This window comes from Truncatella angustata (genome assembly GCF_020726525.1).
Source record: "Truncatella angustata strain MPI-SDFR-AT-0073 chromosome Unknown BKA67scaffold_8, whole genome shotgun sequence".
Classification (NCBI taxonomy): Eukaryota; Fungi; Ascomycota; class Sordariomycetes; order Amphisphaeriales; family Sporocadaceae; genus Truncatella; species Truncatella angustata.
The window spans coordinates 2,625,604-2,650,914 of NW_025763388.1; the positions used below are offsets into that span (position 1 = coordinate 2,625,604).

Here is a 25,311-nt window from a genome sequence, read left to right on the forward strand (position 1 = left end):
TACACGACCACATATACTAACGTAAAGTCCCACAAGGCAGCGTTCGGTTTCTGATCAATTGAAGGCGATTGTTGTAACTCTTATGTCCTGATACTAGTAGCATCTCAATCATGATATCAGGTGACTCAAGATGACTGCACAAAAAAAGCTATTAGAAACAAAACGGATTGACCTTTTGAATTGCCCACACCCAAACTGGTCTCTTCTTTACAGCGCTTCAACGAGCAGTCCTCTGTTTCTTGTTCTGCGTTTCCCACAGATCTTGCTTGTGGCTACGAATTTAAGCCGTTCAGTATGTGCATTTACTCAGATATACCAACTATCCTTTTTAAATAGAACTAACACGCCAAGCTGTAGATGAGGCTAATAGCGCAAATAATTATAGACACAAATTGATTCATTGATTCTCATCCGTATTCCCTTCAATCCTGTTTTAAAAGAGTTTAAAATAAAATAATAACGAATTAATCATGAATTAATCATGAATTAATCATGAATTGCACTTACTCTATCCTTGACGGATTTGCTCACTGGGACCTTGGCCCTCTCCGACCAGTTTAGATAACCATCTCGTTTATCGTTATTGCGCCATTTACTGTACAAAGTTAGCTGACTCGGACCAAAGGTACATGTGACCAAGTAACCTACTACCACCAATACTCATCGCCTGGTTGCTCCTCGTATAGTTCGTTCGAACGACCCTCCCTCAATTTGGCGACGTAGTCAGGATTGTATAGCAGTGGCCGTCCGATGACAACAGCATCCATGCGATTGTCGTGGATCCATTCATCTGCCTCTTCAGGCCGGAAGCCGGTATTGCCAAAGAGCAGGGTGCTTTTGAGGATTGGACGCAGGTACGCTATCGGATCCCAAGCCACACCGCGGGGATTTCCGTCGATAAAAACATCATACGCCTCCCACCAGCGCATCACCTGAACATAGGCAAGACCCAGAGTGTCGAGTTTAGCGCAGAAGGGCCCATACATCGCTTTCGCGGCCTCGGCCGAAGGATGACCGGCAGCATCCAGCTCTCCCATGTCGTTGTAGCCACCGCAAGGGGCGATCTTGATTCCGATGCGGCCGTATGAGAAATGTTTGTTCATCTGAGCCAAACACGCGAGTGAAAATTTCATACGATTCTCAAGTGAACCGCCCCATTCGTCCTCACGCTGATTGCTGTGGGACTCGAGGAACTGCATCGGGAGATATCCGTTGGCATTATGGAGTTCTATACCATCGAAACCTGCCTCCTTGGCCAGCCGTGCTGCGGTCTCATACAGTTGAATGATCTCTTGGGGATCCTCAATGGCTGTAGGAACGACGTAGCCTGGGCCCCCGGGAACGTTGCGGAATTTGCCTCCGCGCGCTGCAATGGCGGAGGGCCCGGGGATCGGCTGGCCTAATGTCCGCTGCACACGTGTGCCCGGATGCGCGACTCGGCCCACATGGTGAAGCTGACAGAAGATAAGACCGCCACGTTGGTGCACCGCGTCAGTTACTCTTTTCCAGCCCTCGACATGGCTCGGGCCGTAAATGCCCGGCATGAAAGTCCACTCAACACCTTGAGGACAGATCAATGCGGCCTCAGATATCTATGAGGGCCTCAGCGATTAGGTAGTCCTTAGAAAATCGCGGCTGTACCGTAGAAAGACGGAGTCGATACTTACAATAAGTCCCAGGTCTGCCCGCTCAGCATAGTATTCAAGATGAAGGTTCTCACGAGGGATACTATCACGATTCCGAGTAAGGGAGGCCATTATTACGCGGTTCTTGAGATGAAGATCCCCCATCTGTAAGGGGGAGAGTAGATGGCTGAGTTTCGAAGCCATTTCTTTGTTTGCTTCATCGATTGGCATGGGGTTTCGTGACGGCCTCAATGATGGACGCTGTTGCGGAAACAATTGTTGAATTAAAAAGGATATTCTGTCTTCCTTGGTAATCTAGAGGCTGAACTGAGCTGTATCAAGTGTTAATGAAAATTGTAGATTACCGAAGGGGGTGTGGCCCCAAGACTGTTCCTAGAGTCTCAATTATGGAGCGCCCGGCGTCGATGTGGAAACGGAAACCGACCGACTAAACTAGGTTAGGGCTCTCTGCTATTGGGTTTGAGATACGTCGGTTTCTGATATGGAGCTCGCCATCTCGGGATCTCCAAATAGAAAAGCATTTAGCGGCCGATGCACCTTTGATTTCTTGGGGGAGCGATAGCGATGTCTAGATAGTCTTTGTGATAATTTTGTCAATGGACGACAACATAAGTCAATTAATCAGCTCGTCTCTGTCCTCATTTGCTTACATGACCCAGCAACGCGCATCGATGTCCCGCCAAATGTTTCCGACTGTCGAGTACCAGACTCTTCGAGATTTCACAGGACTCCCGATAATCCGTGAGGCCTGCGCCCGTGGCCATGAGGGAGTCCGTGTGACACACCTGCCAGCCCTACCCATTGGCCCAGAACTGCGGAAGACTCAATCAGATGTAAATAATTATCCTGTACGAGATCAAACATCGAAAACTCAAGCTAACGGATTGGAATTGGAAGTGCCCAGCGTTCATCAAGGATGAGCTCTCGCAGCCTTTGGCGCCAATTGCTACGAGCGCCAGGAGCTTGATGCTAACTCTGCACGAGATCTCGCATGTCATTTTTAATAACATTAGTCATGCCCTCGAGTTGCCTTGGGAGAAATACCTTTCAGAGATGCATGAATTCGATTCCCAAGGAAATGATGAGCTCCGCATCGTTCATCATGGGCAGGATGTGCTGCTGAAATGGTCCACATTGGTAAGCCCCCTGTTGTTTCTGAAACTTGCCCAACTAGCTACTGGATATATTTGATCTTGACGGCGTATTCAAAACAGACTATTGTCATATCTCTCAGCGATCCTCAGGAAGCGACGATCAGTTTTGGAAAGGCGCTGTTTGTATTCAGTGAAGGCCTTACGGCGCAGCCCAGTTCGTCAATCTTGGAAGCTCGTTCGCTGCCGGCTGATTCCGAAAACAGTTGGATTGTCTACTATGTGAGGCCAAATAAGGATGTTTTCTACACACAGACAGCAGGAGCCCTAATGACACCACTCTCCGTCCAAGACTACGAGACAAGGAAGCGTGTGAGCCAGCTTTAGCGCAATCCGTTCAAACACGGTTGACGTCGCTCAAACATGGAAAGAGGACATGTGTATGTGGTTATGCTAACTGTGTTCTCTCTCTATTAGATATTCAATTATATAGAGAAGTTACGAAAAGTATATGCGATTCAACATAGGTTTACTGATTTCCGTTATATAAGGTCGGAGCTCCTAGACGCTTTTTTATTCACTTCTCATCGTCAGATCGGTCAACAAGCACGTAATTCACTTTGTCACAAAGTATTGACCGGAACATCAGGCAAATAGGGTCTATCGGCCTACCAATTTAATACGCTATCAACGAAGTGGGAGGTTGACTAGCGAGCAGAAAAAGCTTCATTAAACACGCAAGAACTAGTACATCATATCCCGCCATAAGTTACGCTAGAGGCTCAAATCTCATTCCTGCGCGCAGTGGCATTAAGTAGATGCTCTCGGGGTGAAATAAGCAGTACCCAAATATATGTATATTAAAACACTAGTGAACTACGGTACTAGCAATATGCATTTACGCGTCGCAAACATTTCATATGCTTCTTGAGTTTCGTCAAGTGGTCCTATGGCGCTCACACATTATTGATACCTTATCTTGTACCTTTGCCAGAAACTCCAGCCTATTCTTGTATATACCGCGGGCAGGGCGGCCCCAGGAGATTGTGATCTTGGCATACAGACTCGATCCGTGATGGATGAAGTCTTTGCTTTGTAATCAATGGGATCCCGAGATTCTCCAACAGTCACCAATGACATCATTCAATTACGGGATTCGAAGACCCCGTTATCTCAGTAGGACGCGCCATGGAGTATTAGGATTAATCCGCTTGAGATGAATGATTAATACCAAACCAGACTAAAGATTGCCCCGATATCCATCCTGTTTCCGCCTATCGAAAGGTTTGTCTCCAATTGCTAAGCTTTTTTGTCCTTTATTCATCGGTTCTCTTGGCCGCGAAATTGGGTCTATTGATCGCTATGCAAGCATGACAACCGCCCAAAAGATGAGGAAACGGAAGAATTTCTCGGAAGTAACATTATAGAGATTTAGCAAGATCCTGCTGTTCCTGACTAACAAAACGGTACTGGCCCCATACACCAGGCTAGTATTATGTGGCGCCGTCAACGCGCCGGAGACAAAACCTATTGGCAAGGGCTGATATTATAGCTATTCTAGGTGACATGCAATTTCTGACTTGTTCGACCGGGAGAAGCATGGTTAGAATGATGGACTCTGCGCGTGTTTCGTCAGAGCTAGCTAAGTCCCAACGTGACCGCCCTGCAGGCTCATCATGTGAAGATGACTTGAGAAAGCCAGGGACAGAAATTCATCTGGAAGGGCCCCATCGATCTGTCATACTTACACTGTTCTTGACGACTTCTCATGGGGTTGCAGCAACTCCGACTACAAGACGTAAATAAAAAAGCAACTACAAAAGGACTGGTGCTAAGGCAGCAGGAAACACAGCATATTCCAAACCACAGCCTTTGTGTTCGAGAAGCATCAATCAGCTAACCTGATTAAATTTACATCTTGAGTAAAACCGCGGAATATTCATACATTACGCCAGCTTGACCAAAGCACATCACCCGTATCGAACAATATATTGATGTGCGAAACAGCTCCAAGGAGACCGCGGCAACGTAGGCCGTAAAGCCGAGGTCCTTGCGTACGCCACAGCCAAAAAGCACTGTGGAGTTTGTAAGCGTGTGCTCGATCAGTAAAACCAAAATCGGCAGGTTTAGATGCTTGTGGCTGTAAATGCGCGGTTGGCACTACAATTCAGTGTAGCAAACGAAAGGTTAGCAACAGCTTCGATATGGCGCACGCTCACGACGGAGCTCCTGAAGAACGGTGAGCTCTACAGTACTGTCCCACAAAAAGAGTCGAGAACGGGGCGGCTTTATGGCGCCTCTGTTGGGGCATGCACACTCCAAGTTATACTGGCACACGGGGCTAAATACCTGCTCCCCCAGCTAAGCCTACCTGCAAAAGAAGTTAGATGCAGCACAGATTCTGCCATCACTCTATTGTGCCACCATGGAATAGGAAACTATGACACTTTGCCAGGACGGTCCTTACTTAACTGAGCATTCCTTGCTCTAACTCATTTAATGAATCCGGGGTTAGTGAGAGCCTAGCGGCATGTATCGTCACCCAAGCTGTTTACATCTTAGGCGCCTATCACATATGTTACCGGTAAAGGCCCCATGATATCAAGAAGCGATGGCGACGAGCAGAACAATCTTGATTTCCCGAACTCCTGACGTGCAAAAAAAATCTTGGAAACATTTCATAGCCGCTGTGAGCAAGCTCTATTTCGGCCTTTGGCTTTCGTAGACTGCTCAGTTAGGTTTGACTCTGGCGTTCTTCCAAAATCTGTCCGAGGTCAATAGGGAAGCCCGCGTCAGATTAGAAGAAGGTCCTGGTCGGGAGAAACGAATCATTGCAGTTAGCCCAGATTACTTTCCTTGCATTGACCTTCGAACTCCAAGGCTGGATCTAGCCAAGATATTGTTCGTGCATTCCTGGCAATGCCGCCGCTTGAAAATACCATGGACTCTTTGAGCCCATACCATACCATACCATCCCCTTGTACTAAGGACTGGGGGAGTTCACGCAAGATAAGACTAGACCGCATTTCAGATGCGACCAAGCTCCCGGCGTTCATTTCATAGACCAGGCTGTGTTATTTGTCTTGTAGTACAGTAATAGGAAATTCCAAATTTAGTACCGGCATTGCCTTTGGCCTGCCTAAGTCAAAGTTGAATTGAATCAATGGTCAATTCCCGGCCATCGACGCCATCGCTGCAGCCGCACCCCTGTTCTTTCTCCGAAACAAGATCCCGAAATCTCCAATAAGCACGCTAGCTGACACAAGTTTATATCCACTAAGAACTCGAGATTCTCCAATTGGCCTTTGTAGTTCACTGATAAGACCTTTCTATAGTGATGGCCCATTAGCTAAGAGCTCGAGTCAAAGTAAGATAGTTCGAGATATGCAAGCACTAGCCTTATGATTTCAAGTCGTTATCAAGACTATGGTCATGATATGATCGTTGATCCAAATTGCTATCGGTGGTAAACTGTGCTTGATTCGAACCTGACGCATCGAGTTTGCTCTCTAGCATTAGTCTTCGGGTTATATCTGTCTGCCCTCCTCTGACTAGATAGTCTTGTTCATCTCAATTGAAAAGTACATAGTATCGTGGTCCTTCCTATATCTTGAGACCTTCACATAGACACACATAAAAAACGGAAACTATGGCCATGCGTCGCATTAATCGTTACAACTTCGCCGTCGTGCTCTTCGTAGCACTTGGCTCCTATACTTATGGCTTCAACTCGTCAATTTTTGCCTCCGTTACGGGGCTGCCGTCCTTCTACACCTATTTCGGCTTGACCACAAGCGGTCCTCGTGCAGACTGGAGTACACAGATGCTTGGCGGTGAGTCCATTCGAGCGCCCACCATGAAGACCCGGTTCGCTGATGTGCTGCTCGTTATAAAGCGATGAATAGTGTATACTCTGCCGCGGGTTTCTTCGGCTGTTTCACCCTTGGCTGGCTCGCCGACAAGTTAGGACGACGACGATCTATACAAATTGTTTGCGTATGTTGCATTATCGCCACGATCATCACTACTGCCAGTGTCAACATCGGCATGTTCCTCTTCGGCCGCGGTCTTCAGGGATTCACCTCTGGCATGATCGATACCATTTGCCCGCTTTACCAATCTGAAGTTGCACCGCCCCACGCTCGTGGACGCATGGTCGGCCAGCACGCATTCCTCCTCGTTTGTGGTTATGTATGTTTACTTCCCCATCAGCCTCTGCCTCTCATTTTGTAGTCAATCAGTTCGCTGTGCGATCTCATATCCCTTTTTATTTTTCCCCAACAAAGGATGCTCTCTTCTACAATCGCTGCTAACATATTTGACTTGTAATAGGCTGGTGCCAGTTGGGTTGGCCTGGGCACCTACTTCGAGGAGAATTCCGCTGTCCAATGGCGTCTCTGCATGGCTTTCCAGGCGCTCGCCCCTATTGTGCTGCTGATTGGGAGCCCTTGGCTTCCCGAATCACCTCGTTACTTGATCTATAACGGCCAAGACGTCGAGGGCCTCGACGTGCTGAAAAAGCTTCACCATACTATCGAAGACGCCGAAGATTCGTTTGCGCGGCAGGAATTTATGCAGATCAAAGGACAAGTCGAGATCGACCGTCATTCTGAGCTGTCCTGGCTCGGGCTGTGGCGCACCGCTGCTACTAGAAAGCGACTATTATTTGGGTTTTTTGTCATCGCGGCAGCCCAAAGTAGTGGCGTCTTGGTTATCAACAACTACCAAATTATCCTCTATGAGGGCCTGGGGATCACGGGTTGGAAGGCTTTGTTGCTCCTCGGCGTGTATACCTCATGGGCTGCGTTTATGAATTGGGTAAACGCGTGGCTGCTAGACCGGGTCGGTCGTATAAAGCTTATGTGTTTTGGTATGACTATAGCAGCCATTATGATGGCATGTGAGGCCGCTATGGTGGCCCGATTCGCCGGCACTGATAACACTACTGGAAACGGTTTCGGTATCCTTTTTTTGTTTTTGTTCATCACTTTCTTTGCAGGTGGTATGGATGCTTGTAAGTCACTTCAACTATGACGCCTCGCGACTATTCCAAATAGTGCAGAAACGCTGACTTTCTTCGTTGGAGCTTGCTACGTTTACCTTTCCGAGATCTTTCCTACGTGGATGCGTGCTCAAGGTGTTTCGTTTTCCGTGGCCGGTTTATTCACCACGACATTGGTCTATACTGGGTCGGCATCTGCAGCTTTTGCGGCAATCGGCTGGAGGTACTATCTTGGTACGTTACTTGCACGCTGTATGAATACCCACATTGTGACCATTCAGCTAAATTTGGCCAAGTCTTCATCATCGTCCCAATTGCGTGCGTTGTCGTCATTTGGTTCTATTTCCCTGAAACCAACGGCCTCAGCCTCGAAGAGATTGGCAGACTGTTCGGTGATAGTGTGGCCCCCGATCTGAACGATATGCCTTCTGAGGGGGCCCAGATCATTGGACAGGATGCGAGGGTAGTTACGGTTGAGGAGGCATCAACGAAGTCTGAAAAGGGACGACAAGGCTTTTAGAATTTCAAGTGGTAATCTAATGCCTTTTGAAGAAACAGTTAGATGTAAGCCGAGGAAAACTTGCTCAATTTAATAAGGTTATCGTAGGCACTTGAAGCGTGAGGGCAAGAAACGGCTGCTTCTCACAACGCTAGATAACGTGCTCAATATCATCCAAAACAAAGGAGAATATTTCCGCACCGTTATCAGGCATCTTGATGGCCAACCCTCTTTTTCTTCTTTTTCTTCTTTGTTCCTGGAATTAGGTCCAGAGGCCACCATGTCTATCGTCCGAGAGGTCGCTCTTATAGGAAGTGAGCTCAAACTAGTCTATCGGAGAAGAGGCGACACTTTAATCATTAGCTAGTATACTAATCTAGGTGTAGACCTTAAATACGCGATGTATATATAATTCCTAGGATGCGATGGAGATTCACCCTGGTCTCTCGCCAGAGAATTAATGCCTTTTTGACTAATTTAATTTAATTACTTTCTATAGAATATCTGAGTGAAATAAAGAAAAAAAAACCCTAGTAAATATCTACAGCAGGAAAATAAAATTTTAGGATATTCAAGATAATTCTTAATGTAAATAGTACGTTACTAAACTCGAGGCTATAAAAGAGTATATAACGAGTTAAAAGTGGGTACGACACTAGCTTGCTGTTTCCGAGGAAACAAGAGAACTGAAATCTCAACTTGTCGACAAGTTGGGTTAAACACAACGCTACGATCGATGCTTTCGGTGCTTCTTTCAACTCGCCAGACCTAGGCATCATCAAATCGCGTATGAATGCTAGCGTATGGAGGGTGGAGGTGAAAGTAGGGAATTTGCTTAATGTTGGTAACTTTCTCGCGCAGTCGGCACCTATTTGGGCGAAATGTTGCCAGGGTGGCCGCATTATACCCCGTCGCTTTAGTCTCTGTAGCCGCAGACATACGGTCTGATCCTTCGAAAATATCGTGCTCAACTAGGTTAGGGTAGACCACTTTGCTAACCACTATCTCGGGAACGTTGTGGGGTCACAGCGAAGAAAGATCCCGATCGACCCCCACACTACTTTGGTGCGTAAGCTAGGTGTACTTGGGCGTTGATGAAACTCAAAGCACCAATGATTTGGGGGCGTTAAAGGACCCAACTCGTGTTTTTGTACAAAGGCTTGGCAATGTGATTCAGTAAGTGTCGTCCAGCTGAAAGCATAGTGGCTATGCCAGCCTTTGCTACAGTCGATCTCTGCTCATAAAAGTCGGTCTTTGAGCAACATCTGGCGCTGCTTTTGTTGTGTCCCTGGACGATCATGTTCACTGTGTTTTGCGAGATCTGTCCACATGGAACCTACTCCTCCATCCGCGGCCGAACAGAATCGACCAGTCCGGGTCGCTGTCGTTCAAGCTGAACCCGTCTACTTTGATCTTGACGGCGCTGTCAGCAAGACGATTAAGCTGATTGGCGAAGCTTCGACTAAAGGGGCGAAATTGATCGCCTTTCCTGAGGTCTGGATACCTGGCTATCCGTCATGGATCTGGTATGCTTGACTTGAAGGATAGATTATCTTGTCATTTACTGATCCTCAGGTGGCACTAGGGCACGCGGATGTGACATGGATCTCGTTCAGAAGTACATCAAGAACTCCCTATCTCGAGACTCGCCGCAATTGCAACGAGTTTGCGACGCTGCCGCCCTTCACAACATCGATGTCATACTTGGGTATTCTGAAAGAGACGGAGACTCGCTTTATTTGGCTCAAAGTTACATCGCTTCCGATGGGACTATCCAACGAAGTCGACGAAAGATCAAACCGACTCATATGGAACGGACTATTTTTGGTGATGGCAGTGGATCCTCTCTGTTGAACGTCATCGATCGTCCTGGAGTGGGTAAGGTTGGGATGCTTTGCTGCTGGGAGCACTCTCAGCCGTTGCTCAAGTACCACACGCATTCCCAAGGCGAGCAGATCCACGTCGCGTCTTGGCCGGCACAATTGTGTCATGAAGAAGGTAAAGGTCTATGGTCGACGGCAAATGAAGGTTAGTCTACCTGATTTCTCTAATATCGATCTCTTGCACAGTTCTTCTGTGAGCCACGACTGGGGACAAGGACTGACGATGCATTACATTCAGGCTCCCTTAATCTCTCAATTACATACGCTATAGAAGGAGGTTGCTTTGTACTCCATGCTTGCGCTATCCTCACGCAACATGGCGTTGACGTCATGCAAACGATCAATGGCGACCAGTACTACGCGCCAGGCGGTGGCACTTCATGTGTCATCCGACCGGATGGAAAAATCTTGACTGAGAGATTGCCGGACGATCAAGAGGGTCTCGTCATCGCGGATCTTGACATGGACGACATCCTCCGCTCCAAGGCCTATCTCGATACACAGGGTCACTATAGCCGGCCAGATTTGCTGTGGATGGGTTCCAATACTGAGGAAATGACAAGAGTCAGAGCTTGAGGGAACAGCAAAACCAGACATAGCAAGTGATCAAACTAGAATGGTTTTTGCGCCGAGGTCGGTATTTTCTTTATCCCGCTAAGAATATACAACACATCAGCTTTAATATAGTCTGTGGCCAACAAAACTAGGACGAGAAGCAGCTCACCAGAATCCACACACATATATGATAATATTGCCATACAGCCACGATAAATAAAAGGTGTTCGCATACAGAATGTACCTTATCTTTTCCCCATTAGTGCGTCACCCACATTGCGGACCAAGTCTACCATCGTTTGTCAGCCACGATCGGTGATTCGCTATAATATGGGGCTATAATTTTGTCAGGAACATACCGTGGACCTTGGCAATTGAACCATACGATGAGGCGAAGCTCTGAAGAATAACCAATGCTCTATCCAGGCCTCTCAAGCATTGCTCACCCAGGTCATTTTGGGAATGGCCAGAGGAGGTCTGTCCTGGCCGAGTCTGGCTGAAGTAGACCATCATGATAGTGTATGCACATTGGACACTGGAGCAGAAGAAATACGGTACTGTTGATAGACCTTTAAATCAGATGAATTCGATGAAAGTTGGAGAAGCAGTACATAACTAACCATTGACATGATTTCGTATTGCCTCCAAGTGCGTAATGATTTCCAAAGCACAATTGGTGCATGTTTCTAGTGATTGGGCTTCTGTGAAAGGGAAAAGAAACGATCGGAGATCGCGGGGACTCCCATTCAAACTTCCCAGTTTCAATGGCAGCGCTAACGAATAGTTGCTCGAGGCAGTGTCGACTTGTTCTTCTGGTATATGCTCGAAGACTTCGAGCAAGGCGCAGGAATTCATGAAGGCACAGTACCGATGAAGCTTGATCTTAGCGCTGGCTGAAATATTAGCACCTGTGACATGGTGGTTGTTCGGACCGAGAGATTCATTTGTGATAGATACCTTGCTAGCCGCACAGCTGTCACGTTATGCATTACGAGCTTGCTTTGTCTGTCAGCGTCGTCTTTCATGTCGCTCGCAATGAGCGCTGAGAAAACAATCTGATCTCGCGTTTGGGAGTCTATGATGGCGTTGAGCACCTCGGCACTCCCGCGAAATGCGGCCGTAGTCGCCTCCGGTTTATCGCCAGACCCTTTGACCAAGGCAACAAGAAACAGCGTTGCAGCAAGTAGCGTCTCCTCAGCACGTACATGCTGTTTCCAAACCTAAAACAACGATAAGTTTGTGATGTAACATCGTGACGGACAACAATTACCACCTGAGATAACCCATCGTCCGGATAAGGTGTTTTGATACTCGACCTATCTAACTGCTTTGGAGGCTTCACATTCATTGATTAGCGAGGGTAGCATATGCACTCTATGCCCCACTGCGGATGGCATGCTTTACTCACCTTGCAGTTGACAATGCAGGCGTTGCACAAGCAAAGGTACTAGAGTGGAGAGGAAGATCAGTCTTGGGATATAAAAACCACTACGATAACTCAACTTACAGACATCCACCAAACTCTTCTAATCGTTTCAGTTTGTGGCCCCTCCCCTTCGTACTGATGCAACGACATTTGCATACATGTATCGAGAGCTCTCTCTGCAAGATGAAGCATCTTAGGTAGGTTTCCACTATGGAGGTAAGCTTGCATGCTTAAAACACATAATGCCATGGGGATCTGGAGCTGGTTGGGCAAGTTAGGATGTAGCCACGAGTCAGGCTGATCTGGCTCTAGAAGCAGCGAATTGAGCTCAGCCCTGCTCGTGTATACCTCAATGCTCTCCGAAGCGCACTCTGCAAGGGATTGTGTGAATCGGAAACGCATTTCCTGACTGATCTCTTCAGACGTAGAGCCGCCATCTGTGTCGGGAAAGAGGACAAGAACCGACAGCAGTGCCAGAATAAGAGGTGACGATGGTTGGTAGTCCGCGAAGAATCCTTCATCAACAGGAAGACCAAACATGGGCTGATCTGAAACTGACGGGTGTTCCCGGTTGGACTTGGACAATAATGGCAGAATGGGAAAAGATGCATGAATGAGAGCATAGTAAGAATCGAGGCTACATGCTTTATCAGTGGAAACATTTTGGGCTATATGAAAGTTTATTCCTACACGTCGGCGTCGCGCTGATATCTCCGTAAAGCGTGGAAATTCCGATATACCATGCTAGGAGAGGCGTCATGATGATCGGGGAGGGGCGGTTGCGGATATGACGGCGTTGCAAACAGTGAAGAGAAGAACTCATCAAGACCGTCGCTCTGCGTCTCATCGAACGCGACCGATTCTAGGCCGTTGCCCAGATAGAGCGGTGGTAGGATAAGGTTAGGTGTTGAGCTAGACACAGGATGGCCATGAACGGTACTATTCGAGTCATGCTCCTTGGTTGCGCGGTCATCGGTGGCACTGCGAGCTGATACTCCGCGCCGGCTCTGAGAGTACGAGCATTGCAGGCCTCGTGCACCACACTGTAGGTGAAAATTATTGACAAGCTGATTTCCAGAGGGCAGTGAGTAGAACAAGGACTCACACGATGGCACGGCTGCGATCCACTACATCGAACTCGCGACCCTCTACTGTAGTATGGATTATGTCATCAGCTCTATCTCCCCGATCAAAAGGAGGGGCAGCCAAGGGTTGTGAAACGCGAGTGATAATTACCACGGCATACAAGCCAGCTTCACTGGCGGAGTAGCAAACTTCTTGCGAGTCGGTGGACCCGACCCTTGCCCTGGCAGAGGGCGAGACGACGAAGGCATTTGGGTTGGTATCAAGTTTGTTTGCGCTATGTTGTCGTGTCTTACGCGGTCGAAAGTGGTGCTTCAGAGGGACGGGTGGCTGTTGCAGCGGAGAAGCCAGTGCGATGTGAGTCAACAATGGATGTTGCGTGTTGGGGAAAAGCAACCACTTCCTGGAGGCAATTGGGACAATACAGCAAGCATCCAGATGGCTGGGGATCAGCCCGCTTGACTATCAATGCTTGAGACCTTGAAGTCGAAGACTTGAAAAGCCAGCCCCGCTAAAATAGGCGTCTTGGGGATGCTAAGATCCAGTGGCCTACCAGTAAGCTAACCTAACCTTGGGTTTGCAGTGGCACGGCACTCGTCTTGGGTTCTGGGCACCGTCGTGTACGCCTGTAGGGGCCTCGTCGTGTGCGGGAACCCAAATGCGACTCGGTATATTTCCTCCTTCAACAGCATCTTTCACTTCAGTGACTTACATTTTCATCCAAACAACTCGCGTCTGTCTGTCCGCACGGGTGCGCGACTTGTGGGGAAGACGGATACGGCTCACCCCAGACTGAATCGCTGAAGTCTGCACCTACTGTGCCCAGACCGATCCCTTGCGTGCGCAGTCGTTGTGCGGGAAGAAATCGGTAGCAATGCAGCGGTACCGTCAGGCCAACGCAAGAGTGCTAGGTTACTGTAACACTCATACCGGTATCTGATACCTTTCTCCGCCCCGGCTTCCGGACCTCTACCACATCCATTGTTGTTCGGCAATAACTCACGGCATGAACCAGGCGGTGCCGTCCACCGTCTCCAGTGAGTCTCACACAAGGAGTGTAACGGACGGCCAGGCCTCCCCGCCCTTCCCGTTGCCACCAGAATACTCCCAAATTTGTCAGTCTCCCCGTTAATTGCGTCTTTGACGTAAGACGCCGTTGATCGAGTCGCACAATCATCGTCGTTGATTTTAACACTCGCGACTTCAGATGATCAATTACGTGCTGGTGACAGCCACGATTCATTGCGCGACTTTCGCGATTTTCTCCAGCACACCCGTCTCGAAGATGAACTTCACGCTCAACCAGCCCAGGCTAGCAGCAGGTCGAGCCTCTCGCAACACGTCCGGACCACGGCACATGTTGCAGATCTACAGAATGATCAACGCTCAAAGTCGAGCTTCTTCGCGTCAGATGATCTGGATTGCCTCCGGGCTGTGTTTCCTGCCGTCAGGGTACTACCGAGACCTGTCATGAACAGATATTTCGAAGTAGCCACACGAGTTGTTCTTAGCCGATTCCAATTCTCTGTGATACCAGACAGCACCACGACTCCGGCCATCCTTCTGTCTCTGCTCTCTCTGGGCGCACAAGCTCTCTTCGAGGAAAGGACAGCCGTCTCTCTTCACGACGCCAGTGTCGCCGCGCTCTCGGGCGAGCTTCATCAATCTGAACGTTGGACTACGACCTCGATTCCGAATGATAGCGCGAGAGGGTATGATCACCTGCCCCATACTTTGTCATATTCTAGCAAGTCACAGTTTACTCTGGCGCGTTCTTGCACAATCGCTTCGTCCTCGCTAACCGTTGGAGATCACAGAAATCCATCTGATCTACTGCGCGCTCTACTGCTCGTTAATGAATTTATACAATTGCAACAAGGCGAGAATCTTGTGCAAGATACGAACGCGGTCCGAGCTCATACTTTATCACACTTGTCAAGGTCTACAATTATGCTCGGTAGGACCACCCAGACTTATGGTAGTACCATCTGCGATGTGGAAGCCACGAGTTGTGGTGCAGAACGCCAGATAAAAACATACGTGTTTTGCATGCTCTGTCTGCAAACGCTTCTCGTTGGCACTGAAGTGACTGTCGCGGTCGATAGCAGCCAAGTATTGCTCGCGCGTTGCGTCTCCAACTGTACATGGTCACGATTCAGTGATGACGCGGATGAAACACGCTGCCGTTGTCCCGAAGTACCAACTCTATATGAAGCGCTTCGGATTCTGGGAAACAGCACGACTTCTCCAAATGACCTGCCCTGGTTAAGAAACGCGACAAATATCTATATCATCGTCATTCACATATTATATTCCAGTCACATGCTAACACAACTGCGACAATCAATGGTGTTGGACCCACGAATCGTGCTGCAAGATACTACAAAACCGTTTATGTAAGATCTTGTGATCTTGGCAACCATATATAGCTAATTGTATCATAGAGCTGCTGTCAACCAATGCAGCCTAGCTCTTCAGGATCTTCGAGTCGTGTCAGACCGGGATTGTGTCAAGACGGCTTCTCTCAGTAACGTCGACGCTCTCGTGAGTCTAGTACGGCTGCGGCAGGTCTTTGATCTTGACATTCTGTCTATATTGCGTTTAAAAGATCCCCTACAGTCCGCTGAATTAGCCTTATCCTTTCCCGGACCACAGCGAAGTCTTCAGCTAATCCCTACCCTGGAGCGTTGCGCCACAATCATGGAGACACCTGCCAAAATGGGCATCATGCTCTATGCCCGGACTCAATTAAACCTTTGGTCCCTGGAACAGACACTGGCAACCTTTGAGTGCACTCTTTTTTTGTCCAAATGGTTGGAAATATTCTCCTTGTCTCTGGATGAAAGTCCTGCAACACGTGAGTTCCCGCAATGTTTGGTTTGGTTACCAAGAGCAGGTTGAGCGGCCACGTACTCAAGTTTTACATTATATGCTGACTTAGCCGTATATATAGCATTGGAGGCAAGGATCTATGAGCAGGTTTACAAACAAATTCAGCTTGTAAACTTGGATGTGGAAGATCTGACTGACGGCCGCCTCACAAAGGCATCCACGGCTTTGCTCTCGGCGACAGTTGTGCAGGTGTTGGAGCAGATGTTCGGCTACCATACCAACAAGCCGCTGACGCAAAAGCTATCACGGATACTCGATCGATACATTCTTCTCAAGAAAAGCAGAGGGATTTAGGATTCGCGAAAGTCGCTCATCATGTAGGTAGCACTCTCCAGCCTCTCATTTGTTGACGGAGTATGAGGAATTTCCCGTCAAGCGCCGTGGTCTGTGGCCCGTACAATAGCCAGGCCATGTGGTCGCTGCATCCCAAACTGTCAGAAAATAGAGGTACAAAAGGGAGCAATAGCAGGTAAGGTATTTGTTATCAAATCTGAGATCCGGAAGCGATATCCACCCATTCATTTGCATAGCAAGTCGCGAAAGCACATTTGTGACAGGCGTGATACATGGTCCCATGGGCAACATGATTTTGGCCTACAGACTAGGGCGACAATGCAGTCGCGCAAGAAATTTGCCACGCTTTGAGCTGACAAGGTAGACCAATAAGCAATAAGAACCTCGAAGAACTCACTGTCGTGATTCGTAAGCTAGGCCTTGGATTCACTTTGACTGCATCCATTCAAAGCCCATACGTTGCGGCGAAGATATTTCGGAGATATTGGCCTTGCTCCAAATCAACCTGGTTTGCCCGGCTAAACGTAAGTGAGCAGTAAGATCCAACTAACATAGCTGTACTACACATCCTAGAGCGATATAGCGCCATGGCGTTGGCTAGACTCAAGTTCGTTCCGGGATGGGTGAGAGATAGCCGTGCCAAGAATTTTCACAATCACCAGTTCTGAACGCTGCCTGCTTAATTTGTCACTCTTTGTGAACATTCTTATCATACGAGTCAATGGTAACGTGATTTGTTCAAGTATTTCATCTTTATTGCTACTATCACTAGAAATAAGGTGACTCCGTAAGCTCCGGCAAAATTGTCCCCAATACTGTATACATGTTCCCCAATACTTCAAATGGTTCAAGAGCTGGATGAGGCGCAAAGGTGAGAAAATCTCCTTGAATTTGCACCCTTAAGCGTCCTTGATATGAGCTCGGACTTCGATCTCTACTCTCATATCGTCAAAAGCCAATCTAGGGACCCCGAGGGCAGTCCATGCCGGCTGGTGGTTTGGACAGTATTGCTTCAAGCAGCGAACCATGGTCTCCATGGCTTCTTGATTGCAGGGCAGGTGGTGAGACCTCAAGAAAAAGACATCCTCCCATCCACGGCTTCCGGCGAGCTTCAAGGTACGATCTACATTCTCGAAAGCCTTCTCAATCTGGACGACAATGTTTGGATCGATCTTGTCGGTGTCGCGATCCCAGCCGCCTAATTTCAGATCAGCCGAGGCTACACACCTTGGGTGGAAGATGTCCAACATACCTTGACCCGCACATTCGATGATGTTTCCTACCCGAACAGCCTGGCTATACCACAAATCCTTCTTCACTCTTTCGCCGTAGCCTTCGTAGGATGTGTAAGTTAAGTGTGACATGGTGATATATGATGGGATGTCGAAGGTTAAGTAGATGGATTGAGTTTGATTATGAAGAAATCGATGTCAATGTCAACATGGGCTGTGTGTCACAAGATTAAATACAAAGAATTTCGGCATTAACGTGTGTTACAACTCCACATCACAGACTACCTTTAGTCATGACGAAGCACAGAACTGACAGGGAAGCTATATGGAATATGCTGTAATCAGTGGCTTTTCTAATGGGGCCTTGGACAGTTCGCCGAAACCTTCTAGTGACAACTTTCCGCCCGCGATTCCAGGCTTCATGCTCATCCCGTCGTCTGAGGCAGCTCGAGGGATCGTCCAGCCCCGAGTCGGCTCATCTACCGAATATCCTGCAATGTTAGGCTCGTCGTCGGGATTGGTGTGGACCCCCTGAGATAGTTTGTAGATCTGCTTCTTGTGGATCCCGAAAATGATCGGGATTCTGGTGGGGCACGTATTTGCCCACACTTTTAGTTTACTTTGGTATAAACACACTATTCTGGATAGAAACACAGCAGATGTCTCAAGTCTGACTGCACGAGACAACGACAACAAATATCGAGGGAAAATATGCGCATCGGGATCCCGGGTGTCCATAACCGGCCCACATACCTAGGGAAGATCTTGAGAATAAATGCATATAACTTGCCCAGACCATAGGCCACTTGTGAAGATGCATCCAACTTCCATTATTGATCGTATTTCATTCATCGATCCACAGTTCTTTCGATTGTAGGCGTGAAGATGTCACATGTTGCGGCTTCCATACCAGCGCCTCTAATAGGTCACCTGGCATCGCTTAATTTGCCTGCACCCTCAGCCCTTGGACCATCATTCTTCGAATTACCGGAAACACCACTTGCAAAGCGCGCGGAGAATTTCGTGCGGGAGTTCATACCATTATGGGCTGCTCATCATTCCTTCCGCACGTACGCGTTCGCGTTGTGCATTGCGAATTATGCTGGGTGGGACAGCGGCGAAAACGCGCAAGAACTAGGCTTCGATAAAGAGCTTATCTACTTCGCTTGCGTTTTGCATGAGATCGGGTTCAACCCAGACGCCCAGAAAAGCTCGTTATCGTTGGAGTTATGGGGCGCGATCAAAGCACGCGAATGGATTCTGGAACAAACGTCACAGGTGCTTGAGGAGTGTCGAGGCTTCCAGACTGCCGAGTCGATGGCCTACTGGGCTGACGAGGTCTGCGAGGCTATCGCGCGACACACCATTGAGTTTCGGGATTTCAGTTCCCGAGTCAGACTTACTGGTGCTCTAGTCACACTCGGAGCGGGTCAGGATCTTATGGGACTAAGCGCGCAATTCATACATTCCGACGATATTATAACGATTTGTGAGAAATGGCCTCGAATAGGTTACTGCGATGGATTAAAAGCTATTTCCAACATTGAGGTACGAAACAAACCAGCCTGCTTATTCGAAGATTGTGTGCCGACGTTCAACCCGGGAATGTACGGAGTGGTTTGTTTTGACGAACTGCAAGGTGTTCTTGATAACGGGACGGGGTAAATATAAACTATAAATTTTGCCCTCTACTCTTGTTATGGCTGAGTACAACCAACTGCGCCGCCACCTATAGGTGTATAAGTGTCCATTGTAGAGCTGTTGAGCTCAAGGTCAGCTTGCGTGAAGTCTACTCATCATACAGTTGCCAATGGTCAAGATGACTGCAGCTGCGACCACCCAATATGCACCGTCAATGCAAAAAACCATTGGCGCACACTCTGAGCCCTCAGATAGGAATTTTCCTGTTGAGGTAGGAAAACCCAAGTGAACACATTGCTCAAACAGTGATTATCAGCTTATGTACCTTGGCCAAGACGTGGTTACATAACCGTCAACCACATTAATCGTCAGATATGACTCTACTACAGTTCGCCGTAATTTTTTCCAGGTCTTTAGGTACTAGCTCTGTTTTAGTATGAGAATCTGAAGTCAACCTTGACCTACGTATCTATAGCTCGATAAAGATGATACACGACTACCCAGTATACCTCGACACCCGGGCTGAGGGGAGCTTCACCTTCACAGCATTCTCAGATTCTTAGTCATCGACTAGTCTAGACCCTTATAGTAGACCAAGATTTTCTGCGGTAGTAAGCTCTAATTTTCAGCCTGTCGGCTAAATCAATGAATTTTTTGCCTGGAAATTTTCGCCAGCCGTCAAGCTGCACAAGGAGACTTCTCTCATACTCGAACCGCTGCCGTATGATTTCGTTCTAGGAAATGCTTGCTTAAACATGTACGAGGTCTTCGACTTCAATGATAGGCAGCTGCCCTTGGCGCTAAAACCGGCATCAAAAGGTATGTTGTCTCATAATCGTATCGTGCGGCTGCACCGTGTGTCACATGTGGTTTAATTGAGTCAGAGTTGCAGAAGAGAAACTAAAGATAGAACGTGCGAAATGAGTTGCCAGAGCTCAACAAGAAGACGTTGCAGACGCAGATAGGACCAGAAGATAAGAAGAAAGAGGGAAGCAGCGACTGGAGATCAGTAAAGTCAAGTATTATAACAGTGAAGGGTGACCTTATTATACATCTCGAGGTCTGTGTTAGGGGGGGAAACCCGGATGACCACCAATACTACTGTATTTACTATCTGAAACGCGCCCTAATATATGCTATACAGTGCAAGCTAGCTAAGGACAGTCATATTCTAGTGGTTTTCTTGGTCTAGGAATGTACTGTAGACTTGCAGTAACGATGTAGATTCAGAGCAGCAAGGGTACTGGGAACGAAAATGGCATTACGGCGTCGCCAGTTGATTGTTGAGTGCAAAGCCTCACGCTTCTAGGTAGTACTATTGCACAATGAGATGGGCCTAGGGCAGATTATGAGATATGCTGCGAGAATGCCGATCGGGCGGGCACTAGGTACGTCTTCATGACAGTTAGACCTCGTGCAAATTAAAGTGCGAATGAAGTCAGTTTTGAGAAACACAGCGTTCACACAAGCTTATCAGGACGCCGCATGACGTTGGTCAGCACGGCCTCCACAATAAACCTCGGCTCGGCATATAGAAGCAAGCGCGCCTAATGAATACTAGCCGATTAGTTAGGGGTATCTGGACTATCATAAATATCTTGGGGAGACGAAGGAGCCGTTTTAAAGATGCTGGTTCATCTGTTTATATAAATATGAACTTATTTACAAGTGTATATATATTCTGTTTTATAAGTGTATAATGTGTTGTCGCATAACTGCGCGATCGCTATATACACCGTTATTGCCGGCTCTCAAAAGCTTGTATTTTAACTCTATGCCTGATAGACAATCTGTATATGCAAGATCTCAAACGCGTGTCGGATAGACATGCTGAATCATTTATAGGATTCTCAATCCCTGCTATTCGTTCCTCACTGACTCCATATCATCCCGCCGTATTGTTTATATCCCCGACTTTTTCATTCTCTTGATGTGGATACCTCCGCGCTCTAGTTTTGTGATATCGACAGAAACGAAATGAGTACCATCGTCTGTCCGACTTGTAAGGGGGAGATAGGAGGATTATGAAACGTATGGGTCCTGGATACGAACCTGCCAAGAGAGCAGAATGGACCCTGTCGGTTTCGCCCGAGAAGCAAAGCATCTCGGATACGAAGGCGCCAAGAGACCAAAATGGATCCACACATGTCTTCTAGAAGCACTGCCGAGTCGGTAACGACACTAGACGAACATGGTAGTATCGAGTGCGGACACTGAACCCCTGGCGGCTTGGCCGTGACTTGAGGCACGACGAATCGGACATTTTCCGTATTCCTTTTTCTTTAAACCCGCAGTGGCATTAATTTGGTCGCATCTTAGGTAATATACTATAGGTTAGCGACAGCAAGTGAAGCTTAAAGTAGTCCCTTAATTAAGTTTTAGCGATGCCGTACCAGGAGGAAGGGATGCATGAATCAGCATAGCCCGCGCGATGAGTTTATATAAAATACTGATTATTGTCAACTTATTACTGTCTTTTGCATCTTAGACCAGCTCTCATTCCTCAAGCTGTCATTCGCTACATCTTCTCTCGTCGCTCGTTTAGCATTTACTTTTTATCACAATGCTTCCTCGCTCGTTTCTCACCGTCTTTGCCCTCGCAGCAGAGGCTGCCGTCATTGCTATACCCCGTGCGGATACTGCATGCATCAACGCGTCCGTCCGCAAGGAGTGGCGTGAGCTGGATGATGCCGAGAAGGCCGAGTACCTCCGCGCTGCTGTGTGTGTGCGGGGGCTGCCCAAGGCTAAGTACGCCGACATCGAGGCCGTCACCACGCGCATGGACGACCTAGTCTATACCCACTTTACACTCAATACGGACATCCACTTCGTGGCCAACTTCCTTCCATGGCACCGCTGGTTCGTGCAACTGCACGAGGACCTGCTGCGCACCGAATGTGGCTTTACCGGTGTCCAGCCATACTGGGATTGGAGTATTGACGCTGACGCCGAGAACACACCCAACTCTCCCATCTTCGACTCTGTCACCGGCTTCGGCGGCGACGGCAAGCACACCGGAAGCGACGTGCCTGGCTTCCAGCGTTGCGTGGTCGATGGCCCCTTCGCCAACACGAATCTGACACTGGCCATGGGCTGGCCTAACATGAACGACCACGGCGATCGCCTGCACTGCTTCACTCGCGAGTTTAACGGTGGTCTGGGCAACGACGAGAATGGCGAACCCATCATCGGCGACATGCAGGCCGGGGCGTACAACTCCAAGGTCATGAACACCATCTACGGCTTCGACACCTATGCCCAAATGTCCTCAATGCTCGAGGGATTGCCGCATGCGCAGAGTTTGTTTTTTCCTCCCATTGTTTCTCACACAAGGTACTAACATGACTGAAGTTCACAGCATTATCTTCGGCGATATGGGTCCGGCCACGTCGCCTAATGAGCCCCTCTTTTTCCTTCACCATGCCAACGTTGACCGTGCCTGGGCCAAGGTACGCTTGATTCTCCTCTCACCTATTTACTAAATAAAATAAATGGGGTCAAACTAACGCCTATCACAGTGGCAAGGCCGTAACGCTACCCGCTTGGCTGATTACACGGGCTATAAAGACACCGACAAGACAGTCCCAGCCTCGATCACCGATGCAATGCCCGTGCTAGAGCTTGGGAATACCCTGCCAGTTGTCCAGGATTATATGGACACTCAAGCCGGCCCTCTTTGCTACACATACTCGTCCATGTGAACGCTGTCGTGGCGGTCTGAGCCGATAGCACGTTTACAAGCAGGGATGGCAAGCTTAAGCTCATAGCCAAGGCTGGTGCGGCCACGCTCGAAGACAGGCCCGGAGGCTCCCTGGTGTGGTAGCTAAAATACTGAAATTAGCTCTGTGCAGATAGTAAGTACAGCGCTGTTCAGTAGAGACTTATTAGCACTATAAATAATCCCCAGTTGGGGCCATACCGGTACTGAGTATGCCCGCGGCAGCTGCATTACATATAATGTCGTCTTATCTATATCTGGACTAGACAACAGAAACCACAAAATCGCAGGATACAGCGTTTGCATTTAATGGCAACGGGACGAGGCGCATCCGTTCACCTCGGTCTGTCGCACAGGTGCTTCGAAGAGAGCTAGCTGTACCGCATTCCCTTGCATAGCAAATCCCCATTGGTCACTACGGTCCATAGCCGCTTTCTGGTTAAAGACCGCCCAGAAATTGCGTGGTGGATTGTCTGCTATAACGAACTGCTTTATCTGGCCAGAGTGGAAGCGCCGGCCTTGACTAGAAACAGGACGACGACACGGGTGTCGGGGTCGCTAACAATCGAACATGCGACATAACATAAATAATTCAGATTTTGATTCGTGTCTAAGCTCTCGTCCATCGTTGGGATTCTACGTTTGTGAAACGTGCTATGCCTTTGCTATCGAGTACAAAATATGCCGTGGCTGCAATTGCAAAGGCATCTGGTGCAAAGACACACCGACAAGTTCATGGAACCACTCTAATTGTAGAATTGTCAAGTCCAATTTCCAAAAATTCGAACCAACACGGAAATTGTAATCACAAAATCTGGCGGACCCCATGTAACGTATATCAATTTTGGCTGAGATATCATCTATCAGCCATTTTACAACAAGTTGAAGCTTCTCCCTAAGAAGTATCACCATCTACCGTCTTCAAAAGTCAATCAATTGAAGAAAGATGACGTCTCGGCATGGAATAAAAGTTCTGGCGATTCGCAAATCGTCCTCGAATTCCCTTTATCAGTAACGCGCCAAGTTCACCGCGCTTTTACATCACCTCGGCCCTGAAAGATATGAGGTTGGAATATCTGACGCTAAGTCATTGTTGGGAGCTAGGAGACCAGTTCGTACTTACTACATCAAACCTCGAAGCGCTGGCTGCACTCCATGGGTTTCCCCTTGAAAACCTCCCCGAGACATCTCATGGCGCAATCATGATTTGCCGGTTGCTGAATGTGAGATACTTGTAGATCGATTACATCTGGTTATCCGAGCCGGCGACGGCGGCGCGGACTGGAAGCGTGAAGCCCCGAAAATAGTCAGGGTCTTTGGAATATCACTCTGTACCTTGGCCGCGCTGTCGTCGATAAGCGTGTGGTCAGGACTCTTTGCCATTCGTAATCTACTAAGAAGTGGGCTACTGTTATTTTGCAGCATGGCAAAAGGAGATAGCGTTTCATAACCCAACTAAGCTCATCACAAGGCAAGGATAGCGTCAATGCTAAGCCGCAATACCACCATTTCGATTCACGGGACTGGGTGGTTCAGCAGCGCATGCTCAATCCTTGCGCACTGGGCTTTCCCGCTGCAAATATCTCGTGGGAGTGCGATGACCTGCGGGCCGCTGACTGATACCCCAACGGTGTCAACCTGAAGACGTGCTTTTCGTCCACTAACCTCATGGTTAAAGTTTTATTCCGGCAGGCGGCGATGCCGCTCTTGAAGCCTTTATTCGACAGGCACCGTACATCTTTTTTGGCGGCGTAGTACGAGCCTGTGTAGGAATATAGTGGATTAGAACTTACCGTGGCTAACGACAAGCTCACGACCCTGTTCACGGTCGCGCAGTCAAGCTTCATTTTCTTCATCGCGTCACTAACTACATCTTACCCATATACCCCCAGAATAAATTTTCTCAACCTCCTCATTCTCGCTACGTTGGTCAGCGCAATATCCCTTGACGGCAAACATTACAAGGGTTGTGGCGGAAGTTAAGCTTAGGAGAGCAACGGAAACGACAATGGTAATGGCAACGCAGCCTCGAAGTCGACTGCGCGAGCTGTGAATACCGAAGGCAAGGCACTGATGGACCTTATTTCGAGGGCCTTTGCTGCAAAGAACTGGCCTTCATGGATGATTGATTCATTGTTATTTTGTTTACACTGCGGTCGAAGAGCATTGAAACTTTGAGGAATTACACACGATGCGTTAAGTTGAACTGGTTGACGGTATCTAATGGTAAGGGCGTGGAAGCCGTCTCTGGTATTCTAAAGCTCGGCATTCATGCGAGTTGCGTGGGAGTTTATCAGACTGACTGCCATCGTTATACTGGAAGTTGACTAGCGAGAGGCCATCCAGCGT

The 25,311-nt window shown here is 48.2% G+C and overlaps 10 protein-coding genes across 10 annotated transcripts; 7 read left to right on the forward strand and 3 right to left on the reverse strand.

Annotated features, from left to right (window-relative positions):
* Window positions 1-647: 647 nt before the first annotated feature.
* Window positions 648-1,829, reverse strand: BKA67DRAFT_524310 (uncharacterized protein; the record flags this gene model as incomplete). The annotated part of the gene is made up of 2 exons (XM_046098558.1): window positions 648-1,592; window positions 1,668-1,829. 2 exons carry the CDS (start codon window positions 1,827-1,829, stop codon window positions 648-650), a joined length of 1,107 nt encoding a protein of 368 aa, XP_045954632.1.
* Window positions 1,830-2,317: 488 nt separating this feature from the next.
* Window positions 2,318-3,124, forward strand: BKA67DRAFT_662850 (uncharacterized protein; the record flags this gene model as incomplete). The annotated part of the gene is made up of 3 exons (XM_046108086.1): window positions 2,318-2,479; window positions 2,544-2,783; window positions 2,861-3,124. The coding sequence occupies 3 exons, from the start codon at window positions 2,318-2,320 to the stop codon at window positions 3,122-3,124; spliced, it is 666 nt and encodes a 221-aa protein (XP_045954633.1).
* Window positions 3,125-6,286: 3,162 nt separating this feature from the next.
* On the forward strand, window positions 6,287-8,259 carry BKA67DRAFT_683474 (uncharacterized protein; the record flags this gene model as incomplete). Its single annotated transcript, XM_046108970.1, has 5 exons — window positions 6,287-6,574; window positions 6,772-6,928; window positions 7,070-7,637; window positions 7,824-7,973; window positions 8,036-8,259. Exons 1-5 carry the CDS (start codon window positions 6,387-6,389, stop codon window positions 8,257-8,259), a joined length of 1,287 nt encoding a protein of 428 aa, XP_045954634.1. The 5' UTR covers window positions 6,287-6,386.
* Window positions 8,260-9,567: 1,308 nt separating this feature from the next.
* BKA67DRAFT_662852 (carbon-nitrogen hydrolase) lies at window positions 9,568-10,697 on the forward strand (the record flags this gene model as incomplete). Its single annotated transcript, XM_046108087.1, has 3 exons — window positions 9,568-9,764; window positions 9,824-10,266; window positions 10,360-10,697. 3 exons carry the CDS (start codon window positions 9,568-9,570, stop codon window positions 10,695-10,697), a joined length of 978 nt encoding a protein of 325 aa, XP_045954635.1.
* A 44-nt stretch (window positions 10,698-10,741) lies between these two features.
* BKA67DRAFT_406659 (uncharacterized protein) lies at window positions 10,742-13,764 on the reverse strand. The gene is made up of 12 exons (XM_046096725.1): window positions 13,339-13,764; window positions 13,208-13,253; window positions 12,793-13,145; window positions 12,184-12,739; window positions 12,085-12,123; window positions 11,950-12,012; window positions 11,882-11,896; window positions 11,634-11,671; window positions 11,297-11,565; window positions 11,036-11,233; window positions 10,912-10,965; window positions 10,742-10,775 (listed from the first exon to the last, which is right to left on the reverse strand). Exons 1-11 carry the CDS (start codon window positions 13,434-13,436, stop codon window positions 10,922-10,924), a joined length of 1,719 nt encoding a protein of 572 aa, XP_045954636.1. The 5' UTR covers window positions 13,437-13,764; the 3' UTR covers window positions 10,742-10,775; window positions 10,912-10,921.
* A 949-nt stretch (window positions 13,765-14,713) lies between these two features.
* BKA67DRAFT_406941 (uncharacterized protein) lies at window positions 14,714-16,343 on the forward strand. Its single transcript, XM_046096726.1, has 3 exons — window positions 14,714-14,897; window positions 14,996-15,581; window positions 15,630-16,343. The coding sequence occupies exons 1-3, from the start codon at window positions 14,882-14,884 to the stop codon at window positions 16,084-16,086; spliced, it is 1,059 nt and encodes a 352-aa protein (XP_045954637.1). The 5' UTR covers window positions 14,714-14,881; the 3' UTR covers window positions 16,087-16,343.
* An 811-nt stretch (window positions 16,344-17,154) lies between these two features.
* Window positions 17,155-17,735, reverse strand: BKA67DRAFT_683496 (Endoribonuclease L-PSP/chorismate mutase-like protein; the record flags this gene model as incomplete). The annotated part of the gene is made up of 2 exons (XM_046108971.1): window positions 17,155-17,569; window positions 17,624-17,735. 2 exons carry the CDS (start codon window positions 17,733-17,735, stop codon window positions 17,271-17,273), a joined length of 411 nt encoding a protein of 136 aa, XP_045954638.1. The 3' UTR covers window positions 17,155-17,270.
* A 771-nt stretch (window positions 17,736-18,506) lies between these two features.
* Window positions 18,507-19,088, forward strand: BKA67DRAFT_506681 (uncharacterized protein; the record flags this gene model as incomplete). Its single annotated transcript, XM_046097139.1, has 1 exon — window positions 18,507-19,088. A coding segment is annotated over one exon (582 nt), but the record flags the coding sequence as incomplete, so codon positions are not given.
* A 334-nt stretch (window positions 19,089-19,422) lies between these two features.
* On the forward strand, window positions 19,423-20,699 carry BKA67DRAFT_649759 (uncharacterized protein; the record flags this gene model as incomplete). The annotated part of the gene is made up of 5 exons (XM_046106024.1): window positions 19,423-19,515; window positions 19,837-19,855; window positions 19,983-20,063; window positions 20,177-20,304; window positions 20,450-20,699. The coding sequence occupies 5 exons, from the start codon at window positions 19,423-19,425 to the stop codon at window positions 20,522-20,524; spliced, it is 396 nt and encodes a 131-aa protein (XP_045954640.1). The 3' UTR covers window positions 20,525-20,699.
* A 1,108-nt stretch (window positions 20,700-21,807) lies between these two features.
* Window positions 21,808-22,945, forward strand: BKA67DRAFT_523179 (monooxygenase; the record flags this gene model as incomplete). Its single annotated transcript, XM_046098443.1, has 3 exons — window positions 21,808-22,543; window positions 22,596-22,693; window positions 22,763-22,945. 3 exons carry the CDS (start codon window positions 21,808-21,810, stop codon window positions 22,943-22,945), a joined length of 1,017 nt encoding a protein of 338 aa, XP_045954641.1.
* Window positions 22,946-25,311: the final 2,366 nt, after the last annotated feature.